This window comes from Cetorhinus maximus, chromosome 13, assembly GCF_964194155.1.
Source record: "Cetorhinus maximus chromosome 13, sCetMax3.hap1.1, whole genome shotgun sequence".
NCBI classification, from domain to species: domain Eukaryota; kingdom Metazoa; phylum Chordata; class Chondrichthyes; order Lamniformes; family Cetorhinidae; genus Cetorhinus; species Cetorhinus maximus.
Genome location: NC_135891.1, coordinates 92,372,241 through 92,390,122, shown reverse-complemented (window position 1 = coordinate 92,390,122; position 17,882 = coordinate 92,372,241). Strand labels below are relative to the sequence as shown.

Genomic DNA, 17,882 nt, shown 5'->3' with positions numbered 1-17,882 from the left:
AGCGTATTCATTTAATACCTCAGCCATGCCTCCTGCCTCCATGTATAAATCCTCTGTTTGGTCCATAATCAGCCATACCCCTCCTTTTACCACCCTTATACTATTTATATCGCTAAAGACGATTTTGGGATTCCCTTTTATATTAGCTGCCAGCCTCTTTTCATACTTCCTCTTTGGTTCTCTTATTTGCTTTTTCACCTCACCTCTGAACCTTCTTATATTCAGCCTAGTTCTCAATTGTATTTTCTACCTGACACCTGTCATAAGCACACTTTTTCTTCATCTTAATTTCTAGCTCCTTTGCCATCCAGGGAGCTCTGGATTTCTTTGCCCTACCTGCCCCTTTTGAGGGAATATACCATAACTGTGTTCTTTGAAGGCAGCCTATTGTTCAGCTACTGTTTTATCTGCCAACCTTTGGCTCCAATTTTGTCCAGCCCAGATCCACTCTTACCCCATCGCAGTTGGCTTTCCTCCAGTTAATTATTCTTTCTTCTGATCACTCCTTGTCCTTTTCCAAAGCAATCCTAAACCTTATGATACAATGGTCACTGTCCCCTAAATGTTCTCCCACTGGCACTTGCATATACTTGACCCATCTCATTCCCAAGAACCAAGTCTAGCCGTGCCTCCTTTCTTGTTAGACTGGACACACACACTGCTGTAGAAAATTCTCAACACACTAGGAACTCTTTCCCCTCCCTACCCTTTACACTACCACTATCTCAGTCTATATTCAGATAATTCAGAAATATAACTACTCTATAATTTTTGCACCTCGAATTTCCTTGCAGATTTGTTCCTCTACATCTTTCTGCTAGTTGGTGGCCTACAGACTACACCAAGCATATACAAATTCCGCTTTTCCAAACTTAATTTCTCTGTTGCTCTGTGAAAGCATCAGTGAGGGTAAAGATCTGCTAAATCATCAATTTTCTGATCAAATAACAGTCAAAGGAGAAAGAAATTACTGCAGTGAGGGAACAGTAAAAGAGAGAAACAGAAAACTGGAGCAAGGGACAATAATTGCTAAGCTGTGTACATTATTTTAATTGCAGGAAATATGAGACTTGGTTAAGGATCATATCACAAGAGATTATTTGGAAGGACAGGGTCCTTCTAATCAGAATATAAACGTGGGTTCCGAAGCAGTTCATCGATTTTTTTTAAAAAGATTAAAAATCTGCTAAATGGATTTCAGAAAAGTGTCCCACAAAACAGACTAGTTCACAAGGTGCATCCCTTGGGAAAGATGGCAAGGATAACCTGAAAAGTTGTGAGACTGGATAGCAGACAACACGTGAAGATATCAGAGTGGAAAACTACTTGCCAATAAGAGTTCCACTGCCACCACTGTATAAATTGTGTGTAAAAGAAGCTGCAATACTGCCCAAGATCCTGCTGGTACAAACTGGTGAACAATCTAAAGGGATCTGAACAGGATACATCAGTGGAGAGACAGGTGGTAAATGGAGTTCAACACTAATGAAATAAACCCACGACATTAGGTAGAAGCAGCAAGGACGTCAATGACACATTGAATTGTAATCTACTTCAGGTAACAGAACAGGAAAGAGAATTGGGGATTTTGAAGAGTAGATTCTTAAAACCAACTAGTCATTGTTCACAGTGAAGAAAAATCTTGGAACATATAGTTAGTTGAGTGACTTAAATTTCATCCAGATCAAGATTCATCTTTTTTTGTCAAGAACATATCCAGAGTGCTGTCTTCAGTCTTTTGTCTCTATTACAGAATGGATATGGTTATTAGACCTAGTCCAGAGAATGACTCAAGAGCTTAAGAGGGCTGAATTTGAAGGAAAAACTGCCTATCGTGCAGTTTTACCCTTAAGAAGGGGAAGTTTAATAGAGATCTTCAAAAAAAATTAGGATGTATGGGAGAATTAGATCCACAAAACCTCTTGCACACAGGATTTGAGTACTGACACAGTTTAAAAGATGCCAAAAGGAGGAAGTTATAACTTTTTCCAGTCAAAGATCAGAACTTGAGATTACCAGGAGTAGTTGAACAAGAAAATCGTGGTCCGTTAAATGGGATCAAGGTTGTTTCTAGAATCAAAGCATAGAACTTACTTGGTTGGTTGGTTCCCTTCCCACAATGTTACCGTGCAACTATACATAAAGGACAGTCAGGACAGCTGTCAGTCTATTGAAACAATTTTCTCAAATGCCAAATGGGGTGACAGACTAGGCTGACCAGAGAACTTAGAAAAAGTGAAACAGGCACCACTGATGCCACATCTTGGATTGTGATTCACCAAAACAATGAATCAACTCATAAGGAGCAAGGCAGTTGAGTGCAACTGGGTGTAACAAGTGCTTTAATTTTCCAAACAGGCTGCCACTTGCATTTTGAGAATCAAATCAGTTTGGAACAGCTCATTGTAAAATATTAAGATACCAAAAATTTTCCATCTTTTTTAGCTTAGTTTCTCTTACTCCTTCAGTATTCTGCAAAGGATATACTGCAAAAAGTGCTCATTAAAATTTGGAGGTGGTGGAATGATGGAATAATTATGAATAAATGAAATTAATTTCTACCTCCTATTTAATTTTTCCTAAATCAACTCCATTATTTAAATTTTTGGTGAAGTGGAAAAGACTATTTATCCTGCAACACTCCCCTTTCCATAAGACCATAATACGTAGGTGAAGTAGGCCATTCGGCCCATCGAGTCTGCTCCGCCATTCAATGAGATCATGGCTGATCTGATAATCCTCAACAACACTTTCTCACCTTTTCCCCATAACCCTAGATTCCCTTACTGATTAAATAGCTGTCTCACAGCCTTGAATATACTTAATTACTCAGCCTCTACAGCCCTCTGTGGTTTAAAAAAAAATTTCCACAGATTGACTACCCTCAAAAGAAATTCCTCCTCATCTATGTATTAAATATACACCCCCTTACTGAGAATATGCCCTCTGGTCCTAGATTCTCCCACAAGGGGAAACAACCTTTCAGCATCTACCCTGTCAAGCCCCCTGAGAAACTTATGTTTCAATAAGGTCGCCTCTCATTCTTCTAAATTCCAATGAGTACAGACCCAACCTACACAACCTCTCCTCATAAATCCCTCCTTACCCGAGATCAACCTAGTGAACGTTCTCTGGACTACCTCCAATGCCAGTATATCTTTCCTTAGATAAGAGGATCAAAACTGTTCACAATATTCTAGGTGTGGTCTAACTAATGCCTTGTATAGTTTTAGCAAGGCTTCCCTATTTTTATACTCCATTCCCTTTGAAATAAAGGCCAACATTCTATTTGCCTTTCCTATTACCTGTTGAACTTGTATGTTAGCTTTTTGGGATTCATGCACAAGGACTCCCAAATCCCTCTGTGCTGCAGTCTTTCTCCATTTAAATAATATTCAGCTCTTCTATTCTTCCTGCCAAAGTACATCACCTCACATTTTCCCACGTTATATTCCATCTGCCAAGTTTTTGCCCACTCACTTAACTTGTCTATATCCCTCTGTAGACTGTGTCATCCTCATCACTTGCCTTCCCACCTATTTTTGTGCTGTCTGCAAAATTGGTGATAGTACATTCACTTTCCTCATCTAAGTCATTAATATATTATAAATAATTGAGGCCCCAGCACTGATCCTTGTGGCACTCCACTAGTTACAGGCTGCCACCCCAAAAATGCCCCCCTTATCCCAACTCTGTCTTCTATTAGTTAGCCAATCCTTTATCCATGCTAATATACTATCCCCCAAAACCATGGGCTCTTATCTTATTAAGCAGCCTTATGTGCAGTACCATGTCAAACACCTTTTGGAAATCCAAATATATTAAGTCTACTGGTTGCCCTTTATCTATTCTGCTTGTTACCTCCTCAAAGAATTCTAATAAATTTGTTAGGCATTATTTCCAATTTATTAGGCATGATTTCCCTTTATATAGTAATTTTATCACTTCGCCCATTATTTTTAATGCAGAATTAATTATCAGTTACTGGGGCTCCTATATCATTAGGGGAATATAGGGACATACAAAAAGTGGATGAATCACATGCAAAAAAGGGAATGGAAGAAAGTCAGAACAATTATTTTCTCTTACCATTTTACTTCCATTTGGAATAAAAAAACCTGGGACAACTAGTTTTGCAGTTTTCTCAAACTTTTACATTAATATTTCCAACCAGACTAAACATTTCCTCAAATTTTATCAATGCTTTTACTAAAAAAATGTATATTTTGTTAGCATTTACAAACTCACATTAACAATAAAGATGGTGCTTCCAAGTCTGCCAGCCTGCAGGGCATTGAGAACATCTCTGGGGACCTGAGAGTTATGCAAGAGAGCAGGTGGGATATTCATTCCAGGACCTCCTCCACCTCCTCCACCACCCATTCCCATCCTGTCAAAACCACCGAACTTCTGCATCATACGTCTCGCATGCTCACCATCCAAATCCTGTGTTTAAAAAAGTTAAAAATGATATTGTGGAAAAATACTGCCCACATTCATCTTAAAAAGTAGACAGCAATTTCTGAATACTGTTCAATTCTTACCTTTATTTTGTAATGCTAAATTCCCTTTATATCACAGTTGTTTTTTCATCACCTAGAGCTCTATTCATTACTATGTCTAAGTAAACATGATCAAACTAAATAAATAGAAACACATACTGGGAGCAGTACGTTTCATCCAAGGCAGAGACAGTTATGATAGTTGCATTGAATGGTTAATTTTGGATAGAACACGTGCATAGGGAATTTAATTCTCTCAAGCTTAATGAATTTTCTTCAAATTACAAATTTGTTTTTAAAAAAATCAGATACTGAGTGAAAGGTTTATGAAAAATTAAATTCACCTTTTCAGGAAGAAACTGTCAATGGCAGAATAAGCTATAAACCATCAATAAAAACATAACATAAAAAGACCTGTTAATGTAGCAGCAATGTCAGCACTCGCTCAGTTCACCTTGAGGCACTCAATTCAAGTAGTCTCCCATCTCACCCTTCATTTATTCCCCAAAATACATTGGTAAATTTTAAGTGCTCAAAGTCAACCCCATTTAATCTTACAACACAATGAAATGTTTTACCTCTTTCACTTTAAGAGGTCTTCCACTGAAACTTTGCTTATCCATAACCTCCACAGCCTTTTTCATGTTTTCTTCACTCTTGAATTCAACAACACTGAAAGAGAAATGTGGTACATTGCATATGCAATAGTCCCCTCCAGTCACTACTTCAGCTAGACTGTAATATGCAATCACCTTTCTTCACATCACTTCTAACTGCAGACTGTATATCCAGTGGTGATCACCCCATTCACCGCTCTAATCAAAGACATAGCAATCCTCCCTCTTATTTTCCCCTTGACAGTTTTCTTTTCCTCCGCAGAACCCATTAACACTTTGTTGGGGTACGAGCTCCTTGGGAACTCACTACTTCCCAGTTTCCTTTTCAAGTACCCAGTTTTCAAGCTGTGCTACTACACAGTGTTAGCAAGTAATTCATCCACAGGAAGCATGATGGCTAAGTCTGCTCATGTCCTCATCCAATGTGCATTATTACAGCAGGAAATGCTGAATAGCAATCAGCAGTGGGAAACTTAGTTGATAGTCTCCTCTCACACCCAGAGATGTGGAGGTCAAATGATGTTACTGTCCCTGCACTCCCTTTCACCTCCTATAAGCATCCAGCTACAATTCACAAACCAGGGGTCAAATATGGGCCTCCCCAGTTTAAGTGTCCCTGTTGATCAGTATTCGGGGGGAGCTACAGTTACCCTACATGGTTTAGACAAACACTAATTCCAACTCAAAACATGACAATTAGAAGGAGAAAATAAATCTAAAGAAAACTTACCCACATCCCTTTGGGTCACAGGCATTAGCATGTAAAGAAGAAGAAAAATGTAAAATTACACAAAGTAAATTAAAAGCAGTTCAACAAAATTGAAGTACTTTTATTGACATTTAAATAGGGGGTGCCACAATTTTTCCCCACATAACTAGAAATTAGTACCTCATCCTTTGTACTATACATTATCCTCTTCAAAAAAATTGTTTTTGTACAGTGCAGATGGAACATGGACCACCAAACTGCACATGAAACAGAGGGGAACAGACTCAGTGCTTTTGAATTCCCAACGTTGGCCATGCTATGAGGGTGACAGACCAAGCAAAAGCTGGGAGTCACAACTGGAAGAAGCTGGACACAAAATGTGGTAGGTGACTCCCACAGGCCACTCTTAAAAGCACCCAGCAGCTGGTAGATCCGAGAGTAGGCCATGTTAATACTTTCAAACAGCCCGGGGAAGGGAGGGGAAAATGAGAGACCAAATAATCTCTGCAAAACTAGTTGAGGTTTACTACAGACACTTCGACCATTTCCAACCTTTAACTTACTTACTGGAGCCTGTGGGTAAATTCAGTGAACAAATGTACTTGTTACATGTATTACAAAACTGATTGAAACAAAATAATCTAGGCATGGTGCCCCCAGCAATTATTTCAAAGTGGATGCTGCACAAGGTGCAGATTACCCTTAAAGTCAAACCAAGTGTTTCCAATGATTATAAAGTGTTTACTTCAAATAAGACTACACCCACTTTGAGTAATATGGGGAAACCTTGCTAGTGTGGCAGCCCTGTATTCAGATTCATAACCAAAATATATTCATATGATTCTCTTCAGAAACCCTAGGTCAAACTATCACTCCAACAATGCTACTAAAATCCATTCCACTTTCACACTGTTTCCACCTACAACTTATTCAACATCCTATTCTATGCTTAAACACCATTGTTTAAGGATCAGAACGAATTTCCCCCTTTGACAATTGCAACCCTGGCTAGCATAACTTCTAAAGAGACAAAAATATCTGTCATCCCTTACCTGTTGCTTGTTGAAGTTATATAGCAGATATATTTGGTATGATTTTTTAAAAATACATTATTTGACAAAAGTGAACATTCCCCAAAGATGAATGCCAAATGAAGGCTTCAGTGATTCAGAAGGCAAGCACCAACACTATGACTAATCTATGCACATTGCATGATAATGCACAGGGGGCATGTATGAAAGCACAAAGAATGAAGTCAAGCCCCAAAGTGAAAAACCAATATGGCACATAAAACCACACACTAATTTAAAAAAGTAAATGTGGTGTGGTATTACAGAACCAAAGGTCCCAGATTCAGTGCCAAACTTAACAAGAGCAGCAATAGGGGTCAAAAAGTTAGAAAAATAGTCAGAGCATCTGATAACTATCCATTAACTCCTGTTGAAAGTATGGGTGTGAACCAAGGAAAGGATCAGGCTCCACTGTGATGCTTTCCATAGTCAAATAGCTTGTAGTCATTTAAGATACAGGCTCACTCATTATAAATGGCCAATCTGGTATACACCAGATATGTGCCAGCGCCTGCAAAACCATATCCAACCGATCATTGAATTCAGGGGGCAGAGGTAGAAAATGTGGAATTGGTGAGAGGAAATTAAAGGAATCTAGTGATGAAACTACTCTGGGTACTTTACATATTATTGTACAACAGCATTTTCATGTACTTTTGAAAAGCACAAAAATAAGAGGCCATTCATGTCAAACACTACCAAAAAAAAAAATAGTACCGGTATTACTTTAACACAGACAAATAGTACCAAATATGCCTGCTATACAGTCTATGGCTTTACATTCATATGCTTTTCTTCCCCCACCTAGCCACATCCACATTTCTGGTCTTTAGATTTCAAAGTCTAACCAAAGCCCACTTCCAGTATTCCATATCCTGGGTATTTTACATTTGCAATGAAACCACAGAAGAACTAGTTCTTTATCACTTACCCTCGACTTTCCATCCGCATCCATAAAGAGTTCCACGTAAGTAACCTCACCAACTACAAACCAGATCCCAGACGAAACATACACGGAAGGAGAAAAGCCAAGAAAACAATGGAATTCAGCAAAAACATTGACAACGTTATGTAGTAACCTGAGCCCTCTAAAAGCCCAGAATATCATTCCATATACCTAAACCTTCTTACTATGCTATGTACAGGTGTGCAGTGATCCCAAGTCTAACCCAACTTAGAATAGTCATATTAAACCACAGCCCTTAATATCATTGTTACCAGTTACTAACAAAGTTACATACAACAGGCCCTTTTACCTCTACCCAGCGTGAACACATGCGCTTCCCAAACTGGAACTCTTCTCAAATGTGCCCAGCCAATAAGGATGTCACATTATAATATGCAAAGTGCACATATTTCTCTTTCCCTGATCTACAACCAATGCGATTATCAAATTTAAGCAATCAGAACTTCAAAAATGAAAGCCATAAACATTCTGCAGATTTCAAGGTAAGATACTTATACTGATGTAGAAGTTATTGCATTATATGTGTGACATCCCCACCAGCAACCACCATAAGCAGCCGAGTCTGCTTCTGTTAAGATCACCTTCATGTACTGTTTAATCAACTGTGAAAGAATCAAACCATTATATGACCAAGTTCTGTTTTAACAAATTGGAACTGATCAAGAGTTCCCACCTACTGCAATGCTAGTATCCATTTACATGTGCAAAACACTAAGCCATCAGCCAAGACAATTTTAGCACAGTCAGTCCCTCTGAAGAGCAAGCTAAAATTTCAAAAAGGCTGCTGCCATCAAACCCCTTTCTCATCCCTCACCCCCAGAAATAGCTAATATTAATTAGGTTTTATACAGAACAGTAAATTGCACTTTGGCTCCACAGAATTTCAACAGACAATTTCAGTTTCAATTCCTGTTCTGGCAAAACCAGTAACAGCCCAACTTTTTTTTGGATACGGAAAAGGATAAACTAAAGATGAATCAAGCATGAGACACAAATCACAAGCACTTTCTAGCTTGACGTGAGTATTAAAGTCTGGCTTTCTGTTTATGCAAGACAGGAGTTATTAGTTTTGTAGATTTACAATAAAATTTCAACTTGGAGTAAGCAATCTGCACAGATCACCTTGCATATTTTAATATAAGCTCCAAATGGAGATATCTGGCAGCTGAGACACTAATACCGTGATCTTGTGCAGAATTGAACTTTCGTGCACATTTGTTATCAGCTTTCATGCCATTAATTAATAAGGATCTTTAATTTGGGGGGGGGTTTAGAAAAATAACGTGGTGCAATGTAACTAGAAATGAACAAATTGCATTTTTGTTCTTTATGGATCCTGCAATTATATTCACAATCAAATGATTAAAAAGGCATTACAACGGTAAGATGGTATACTAGATGGGGTCTAATTGGCCAAAGGGCTTTCTTCATCTGAACTTATCTTGTGAGGACATTCAAAGAAGAGGCACCCAATTCCCTGGAGTTCATCTATATTGCTCTCAATTGATTGTCAAATTACAAAGAGGTGACTCCTGTGAACTTCACCTACCTGAATTCAGCATTCCCATGCATGAATGGAGAATGGAATGAAACTTAGGTTCCACAACCCTGTGGCATTTTGCATCATGATGCCATTTTGGGAGAAATTACTTTAGAAACCACCCCGCCCCAGAATAGAGGAGAAAATCTGCATATCAATTAAAACTTGCTCTTAAAAAGAACTGTGGTACCTTTCCTGCACTCGGCCTCAACTGTTTTTAAATTGGCTTAGTGCAACACACAAAGGCTACTTTTAGGCTGAATACTGAGTTTGGTTCCCTACACACCTGTACCACCGTAATCCCACCACTCTACTATCTAAATCATTTAAAGACATCATCAGTAGTCTACAAAACCAAGGACATGTAGATCTGCATGGGCACATTCCCAATGTTACACTAATTATAGACCACCAACTTTTGAGTCTTACCGCTTGAAGCCATCACTACATCAAGAAAGGTGCGAGTCTACACAAACCTAGAAATATGGCACTTAAACAGTGGTTTCGCATATATAACAATGTCTGCTGATAAAGATTTCTTTCCTGTCAGACTACTAAATACTGGAGCCATCAAGTAGTCCTATGCAGCAGCAGCAGCATGCACCATGGTGGACTGTTCACGCTTCTGTTCTGAAACACCAATAATCCTTTTTCACTCAGATACTGAACACACAATTAAATGGCAAAGAAGGTTCACCACATATGGCTTTCCAGAGTCAAATGTGTCAGTTTGTTATCGAAGGCAACAGATTTTTGGTAATATACTGAAAATAATTAAGGAAATAAAGTTAGGGAAATTTTAGATACATTTTCTGAACAGCAGAAACCTCACTGTAAAATTAAATAATTAACTTATGTCCACAGTTTCTATATAACTGAATTTAGTAAACATTAAAAGTTCGTCTACTTTTTGTGGAGAAAGTCAGAATAATCAGTTTATTCACCAAGACATTAAAGCAATGGGGTGTGGAAAGAGACAAAATAGTGATTCTCTGCATCTTTCACGGATGCAACACTATAATGTTTCATCCTATTGTAGAATTCTTGCTGTAGTGATAGCTCATACCATAATGAGCCATAAATGCTTCAATGTTCAATGCACAATATCCCCAACTCAAGGACATTTGTTTGAATAATTATCCAACTTTACTTCAAACTGTTCCAGATATAACAATGTTAGCTGAAACAATTCCACACTTGTTTAAAGACAATATATGTCTTTTGTCAGGCTATTCAGGTTATCAAGTCTCAAACATGCATTGCATCAATTTGCACATAAGTACTGGCCTTTTTGTTAAACCAAGTTTGTGAACTTACGGTATACACATGATGGCATTTCTCATTGACCTTCAACTCAAATATTGAAAAAAAGACATACCATTTCTCAACAATGCTATCTTCAGAGAAAAGTTACAAATACTTGAAGTTAACAAAACTCCAAATGAGCAAAGCAATCATGTAATTATGACGGCTTAATCCACAGTTTATCCTTCAAACGATGACACTTCAAACAAAAACACAGAATAAAGTTACAGTAAAATGTACATTAGCCACTGATCTGTTTCCATCGACTGTCGCTACAAGAAAACCAAATCCAGTTTAGCTGTCAACTGTAGTTCTGACAACTGATGTTAATGGGGGGAAAAATCCCCATTCACAAAAACATTCAGATGTTGCAATACAAACATTACTGTACCAACTGTTCAATGCTGCCAAAGATTTGAGCAGAAATAGGTATTCTTTCTAATAAGAGGTAACCCCAATAATTTAGAAGTGCGATCTTCATGAAGCTTGCACTTTCAGGAAATAAAATACTTGTAAAAAGCCAGCCATCTTGTCAAGAAACTGCCCTCCTGGAATTGCACTGCTTCTACCCAGCACTGACCCTCTCTCCCACCTTTAGTGGATAAGTGTGTACTGAAATAAAAATACTCCAATGTATAACTTCATCAATCTCTTGCTCAATCCTTTACAACTCATTTTTGAGGGGACAGAGGGATAGTACAAAAAACGTTATGAAGTAACTTTTAAAAATATAAACAACTTTGGAAGAGCAGCAACATTTCCCCCAACTCCACAAAATACCAAGATGATGCCAAATAATTATTCCATTGTTATTTTGCTCCATCATTTCCATTACTTATTACCTGTGTCCTTTATGTAAAAAAAAATCAAGTTAATCATGAGATTGGTCGACGGGACCTTGCCACAATATTCACAAGTATTAAAAAGCAGCATGTTTTAATGCTAGGCTATATTATCGGAGAGGTCCATGCTCGCTTCGGAGGAGGGCCTGTATCCAGTTTTACAATCTCTGGCTTCAATGAACAGCCAAATTGTATACTATCCCAATTGGTGTCCCAGTCTGATTCTAAATTGCAAAATACTTTCTTCAGGCAAGAAGCATAATAGTTAAAGAGTAAACTACATTATAATGGTTTTGCACTTGTATAACAAAAACAGAAAACCCCAGAAACACATTCAGCTTAAGTCAGCATCTGTGAAGAGAACAAACAAGTTAACATTTCAGGTGTACAGTTTCATCAGAACTGGAAAACATTACAGAAAAACACATTTAAAAAGTAACAAAAAAGGAGGGGCAAAACAAAGAAATAGAATAACCTGTAAAGTGTCTAATTCTGTAGTCTCCACAGATGCTGACTGACATGCCAATGTTTTCAGCATTTTCTGTTTTATTTCAGATTTCCAACATCTGATGTTCTTTTGATTACAAATCAATCACTGTGTAACTGTAAAGATTGTAAACGCTGGAGGAAGAACAATTTTGGAAATTATCTGCATGTTAAATATTCAACTATTTTCTGCAGGGTACCACATTGTTACAAGTAGGATGAAGGTTCATGCCCATCGTTCCCCATGTAAGCTCTCAATCAACCTCAAGCCACAAGTTGCAAAATGTATCTCGAAGATGCAAGCCAACTTGCACTGAAAATTCAACCCAGACTGACCACATACACCCTTACTAACAGTCAGTTACAAAGGTGGTGGAAGGTAACTGGAAGCAGGTTACCTAGACCAGGATTGACAGACTAACAATTATTAATTCTTTCCTCAAACTTAATGGGGTATCTCTGACAGAATACACTACTCCCCAATCGCTCAATTCTAAGCATTGTTTGGTCTGCCAGAATATCACTCGCAGTGCGCCCAAACTTGATTTTTTTTAAATTGGCAAAGATAAAAGTAGATTTTACATCGTAAGCTGGTTTAAATTGTCAGCATTGTTCAATTAACAAGATATCCAATACAAGTCAATTACAAATCTAACATTTTTCTCCCACAATTATCAGCAATGAATATAATTTGACAAGGGTATCCCATCCTAGGTGAGAACCTGGCCTGCTCGCAAAACAAAACAAGAACTGAAGTTGCTCCCAATTTCCAGAACAGCATTGGCAGAACACACATCGTACTCTAACATGTGTTGATATATCAACCTGTGTCCACCCCACAAACTAAATGTTTAATACATTTTACCAACTCAAATTCTTTTTTTCCTAAATTTCTAGTGTCAACACCCAAGACACCAATTCAACCTGAGCATTCTGTTCTTCCCTTCTTCCAATATAGTGAAACAGTTAAGTGTTGCTGGCCAAATTTCCTGCTTTTATTGTTCACATACATCCTTCTGAATAGCTGTAAAGAAACATTTAATTACAAAGTCGTTGGTTACTTCAACTAAAATTATGAAATTTCTTCTGTATAAGAGAGCTTATTCTTCAAGATCTTTTGGCATCAGGAATTGAAGGTGAAAACTGATTTATAGTTAGTACACAATATTTGTTAATTCAACAATTTTAAAAAGTTTCCAATAAACACAGTAAACCTGACTTTACCTTTCTCTCTCATTATATCTTTAAGTGTTTGCCATTTCATTTCAAACGGGATATTGCTCACAAAAACCCGGAATCTTGCATTTCGGTTAGTTGAATATGGCTCAAAGCGGTTCCCTCCACGCTTGTTGCTTTTTTCCTTCAGCTTATCATTTTTTTCATTTTGAACTGAAGTTTCATTTGTTTCGCTGTGAAGAACAAAACATGGTTTCGATATCAACAATCTCTCTCTGGATCCAAACAGCTGCAGTTAATGATTTCCCCTCAAAACAAATTATTCAAATATGATGTTGCCCACGAAACACAACACAAAAGCCAAATTATCCCTTTAATAGGGCAATGGTGGCTTTGGAACTCCGATAAATAACAGCTAATTGCAGCCCAGGCTCCAAAATATTACTCGTGTGATTGCTCCAGAGGGAAAACGGGAGAATGGGAAGCGAAGACGCAAATGGAGAAGGGAAGGTTTCAAAGTCGGGGGGGGGGGGGGGGGGGGGGAGAGGGAGAGAGAGAGAGATCGGGGACACGCACAGACGGAAAGGGGGCGGGGTTCGAGCCCAGGCGCAAAGAAAGAGGCGCGAGACGGTTCCTAAACCCGCTCAAATGTGGTAGTGGGAAGATGAGGTGAGGTATGAATACAAATTATAAATATATAGACCCCTACTTGTCTAGGAGAAAACCGTACATAAAACAGTAAAGTATTATTGTTTATTCACATGTAATGTGAATTAGTCTCAAGAGTTAGGATTGAACAGGTGGTATCTAATTAAATTTAGAATATTCCCAAGTAAATCAGGCACGCGGAACCTGCTCACTCCCCGCTGTTAAGAAGGAGCTAGGCCACACATTTCAGCCTGGAACCTTGGGCCTTTTGTTCAGCGCGCGGAGCCGCGGCCTGCAGCCCCAACTGAAGCCTGAGCCGTTGCCATAGCCACACGGCCTCCCTTCCCTCACATAGAGCCGCACCTCTGGTTCTGATCCTCATCGCCGCCGCTCGGGTTCTCATCCTGCTTCTCCTCCAGCTCGGGGTTGCTGATCACAGGCTCCTGGGGTGTGGGCTCCAAATCCGCCATCGACGCAGCAACAAACACCAAGATCGTGCTGTCCGACTCAGAATGGCGACTGCCCGCTATCGCGTGAAGGATTCTGGGTACAGCTTCACTACCCTCGGGTGACGTCACACTGGATTCCCGCCAAGTCTCCAGGGCAACCGGACCACGTGTACAGGCCAACCTGAACTCAAAACAGAAAATGCTGGAAATACTCAGCAGGTCAGGCAGCGGTGGGGAGAGGGAAGCAGTTAACGTTTCAATTTAACAACCTTTCATCAGAACTGGAAAAAGCAATCATAGAACTATTACAGTACAGAAGGAGACCTTTCTACCTGTCGAGCCTGTGCCAGCTCTCTGCAAAAGCAATTCAGCTAGTCCCAATTCTCTGACCTTACCCCGCAGCTCTGCAATTTTTTTCCCTTTAAGGTGCTTATCCAGTTCCCTTTTGAAAGCTACGATTGAATCTGGCTCCACCACCCTTTCAGGCAGTGTATTTCAGATCGTAACCACTCGGTGCATATAAAAGTTTTTTGTCATGTCAGCTTTAGTTCTTTTGCCAATCACTTTCAGAATTTTTGGTTCTAGACCCTTTAACCAATGGAAACAGTTTCTTTCCATCTGCCCTGTCTAGATCCCTCATGATTTAGTTTGAGGTGTAAAAGTTTTTAAGCAAGTAAAGAGCTGTGGGAGTTTAGCTGAAGGTGCGCTAATTCTTTAATACAGCAGCAGCTTGACAGCTGAGGATGAAGTAGGTAGTATACCTCTTTTAACTGAATCCTGAAGGAGACATGGTGTTGTCCCACTATCATCAAATAATAGATCCAACAAAATTTCCCCTTTTTTAGAGGGGCACAACATAGTAAAATTCCACAAGAGACTTCATAGGAGTATTATCAAACAAAATTTGACCCAGAGCCACTTGTGACCAAAAGTTTGGTCAAAGAGGTAGATTTTAAGGAGCAACTTAAAGGAGGAGAGAGGGACATAAAGAGATGGAAAGATATAGGAAGGGGATCCCAGAGTTTAAAATCAACAACAGGAAACACCTCATCCATCACCCACAATTCCAAAAGTAATACCCCATCATCCTTGATGCACATCCATTAGGAGAGGAGGCAAAATGGTTCACAATGTACTATTACATCAGAACTAATTCCTTGGCCCAAACTTATTACTTACATTTTAACCTGTGATTATTACAATTTAGACAGGATGGAAGACTAGGCATAATGTACAAAGTGACAGTCAAAATCAGAATGAGTTTCAAAGTGGGACTGCTGGGGACTGATAAACCTGCCCGTAATAAATTATGCCTTATCCCTTCTGCACATGCACAATATTTAACACAATCACAGTTGCTGAACATAAAAAGTATAGAGGGGATTTAACAAAAAAAAAGGACAAAGAGACGGAGAATGAAAATAGCTTGGTGTCTAACACAAAAGGGAACCCAAAATGCTTTAGAAGCATGTATAAATAGTAAAAAGATAGTCAAAAGAGTGCTGCTGATAGGGGACTAAAAAGGCAATATCCTTACAGAAACAGAGGCCATGGCTTAGGTACTAAATGAGTACTTTGTATCTGTCTTCACTAGAGAAGAGGATACTGTCAATGTAGCAGTGAAGGAGGAAGTAATAGATATGTTGGATAGAATAAAAATAGATAAAGAGGAGATACTTAAAAGGTTGCCAGTTCTCAAAGTAGAAAAGTCATCTGCTCTGAAAAAGATGTGTTTTAGGTTACTGAAGGAAGTAAGGCTCTGGCCACAATCTTCCAACTCTCCTTAGATTTAGGGATTTTGCCAGAGGACTGAAGGATCACAAATGTTACACCACTATTCACAAAAGGGAGGGGAATAAATTCGGAAACAATGTCGGTGTTGGAGTAACTGTTAGAAACAATAATTCATGACAAAATTTATTGACATTTCAAAAGGTGTGGACTAATAAATACAGGGGAAATGGATTTATAAAGGTAAACTGTGTTTAACTAACTTGATCAAGTTCTTGATGAAGTAGCAGAGAGGGTTGATGAGGGTAGTGCAGTTAATTTGTGCATATGAAGTTTCAAAAGGTGTTTGACAAAGTAACTCATAATAATCCCATTTGCAAAATTAAAGCCAATGGAATTGAAAGGACACTGGCAGCATTCACACAAAATTGGTCAAGGGACAGAAAACATTGAGTAATGGTGAACAGCTGTCTTTCAGACTGGAAAGGTGTGGTGTTCCCCAGGAGTTGGAAATGAGACCACTGCTCTTTTCGATATATATTGAGGATTTGGACTTGGGTATCCAGGGTATAATTTCAAAGTTTGCTGATGACACAAAATTCAGAAATATAGTAAATAATGAAGAGGATAGTAACAGACATAAGAATGACTCAGGCAAATTGATGAAATGGGCAGACAGATGACAGATGAAATTTAGAAAAAATGTGAAGTAATACACTTTGGAAGAAAGAATGAGGAGAGGCAATACAATCTAAATGGTACAATTTTAAAGAAGGAGGAACTATTTCCAGTGGCAGAAGGCTTGGTAACCAAACAGCACAAATTTAAAGTGATTGACAAAACAACCAGAGGTGACATCCAGAAACATTTTTTTACACAGCGAGTTGTAGCAATCTGAAATATATTGCCTGAAAAGGTGGTAGAAACAATTAAAAATTGTCCATGATTGTGACCGCCTCTTTCAACTCTGCTCTCAACTTTCTCTGCCACAAGGAGAACAATTCCAGTTTCTTCATTTAACTTAAATCCATCATCCATGGTAGGTAGGTAATTAGCCAAATTCCACGAGGGACAATAAGCATCAGTTAGAGAGAGGGACAAGTGGTTATATAGCTTGAGGGGCACCATTCCACATCAAGTATGGGGCGAGGCAAGGAGGCAGGCCTTCATGAACTACCACAGCCAGTACGGAGATTGAACCTGGGTGTGCGTGCACACAAATTTTTGAAGATGGCAGGGCAAGTTGAGAAGGCTGTTAACAAAGCATATGAGGTCCTTGGCTTTATTGATTGAGCCAGAGTACAAAAACAATGAGGTTTATGCTAAGCCTTTATAAAATGCTGGATAGGCTTCAGCTGAGTATTTAGAAGGGTGTCAAGGTCTTGGACATGGTGCAGAAGAAATTTATTAGATTAGTATCACCAGGCATGAGGTGGGGTCAGTTTTCTCAGTTGATTTGATGGCTAGAACGTGATGCAGAATGGTGCCAATAGAGCAGATTCAATTCCTGTACCAGTGGTAGTTCATGGAGGCCTGCCTCCTTGCCTCACCCCAATCTTGATATGGAATGGTGCCATTCAAGCTATATAACCACTTGTCTCTCTCTCTCTAACTGATGCTTATTATCCCTTGCGGAATTTGGCTAATTACCTGCCTACCATGGACTTAAGTTAAATGAAGAAACTGGAATTGTTCTCTTTGAGGCAGAGAAGGTTAAGAGGGGAGTTGAAAGAGGCAGTCACAACCATGAACAATTTTTAATAGAGTAAAGAAGGAGGAACTATTTCCAGTGACAGAAGGCTTGGTAACCAAACAGCACAGATTTAAAATGATTGACAAA

General features: G+C 38.9%; 1 protein-coding gene across 1 annotated transcript in view; it reads right to left on the bottom strand.

Annotated features, from left to right (window-relative positions):
- The window catches only part of LOC144688819 (myelin expression factor 2-like), a 36,373-nt gene extending 21,924 nt beyond the window's left edge, over positions 1–14,449 (bottom strand). Inside the window, exons 1-6 of the mRNA XM_078555786.1 lie at positions 14,226–14,449; positions 13,263–13,447; positions 7,830–7,882; positions 5,850–5,857; positions 5,081–5,174; positions 4,249–4,446 (exon numbers count right to left, since the gene is read on the bottom strand). Coding sequence (XP_078411912.1) covers positions 4,249–4,446; positions 5,081–5,174; positions 5,850–5,857; positions 7,830–7,882; positions 13,263–13,447; positions 14,226–14,332 — 645 coding nt within the window. The 5' untranslated portion in view covers positions 14,333–14,449. The remainder of the gene's footprint in view (positions 1–4,248; positions 4,447–5,080; positions 5,175–5,849; positions 5,858–7,829; positions 7,883–13,262; positions 13,448–14,225) is intronic.
- Positions 14,450–17,882: the final 3,433 nt, after the last annotated feature.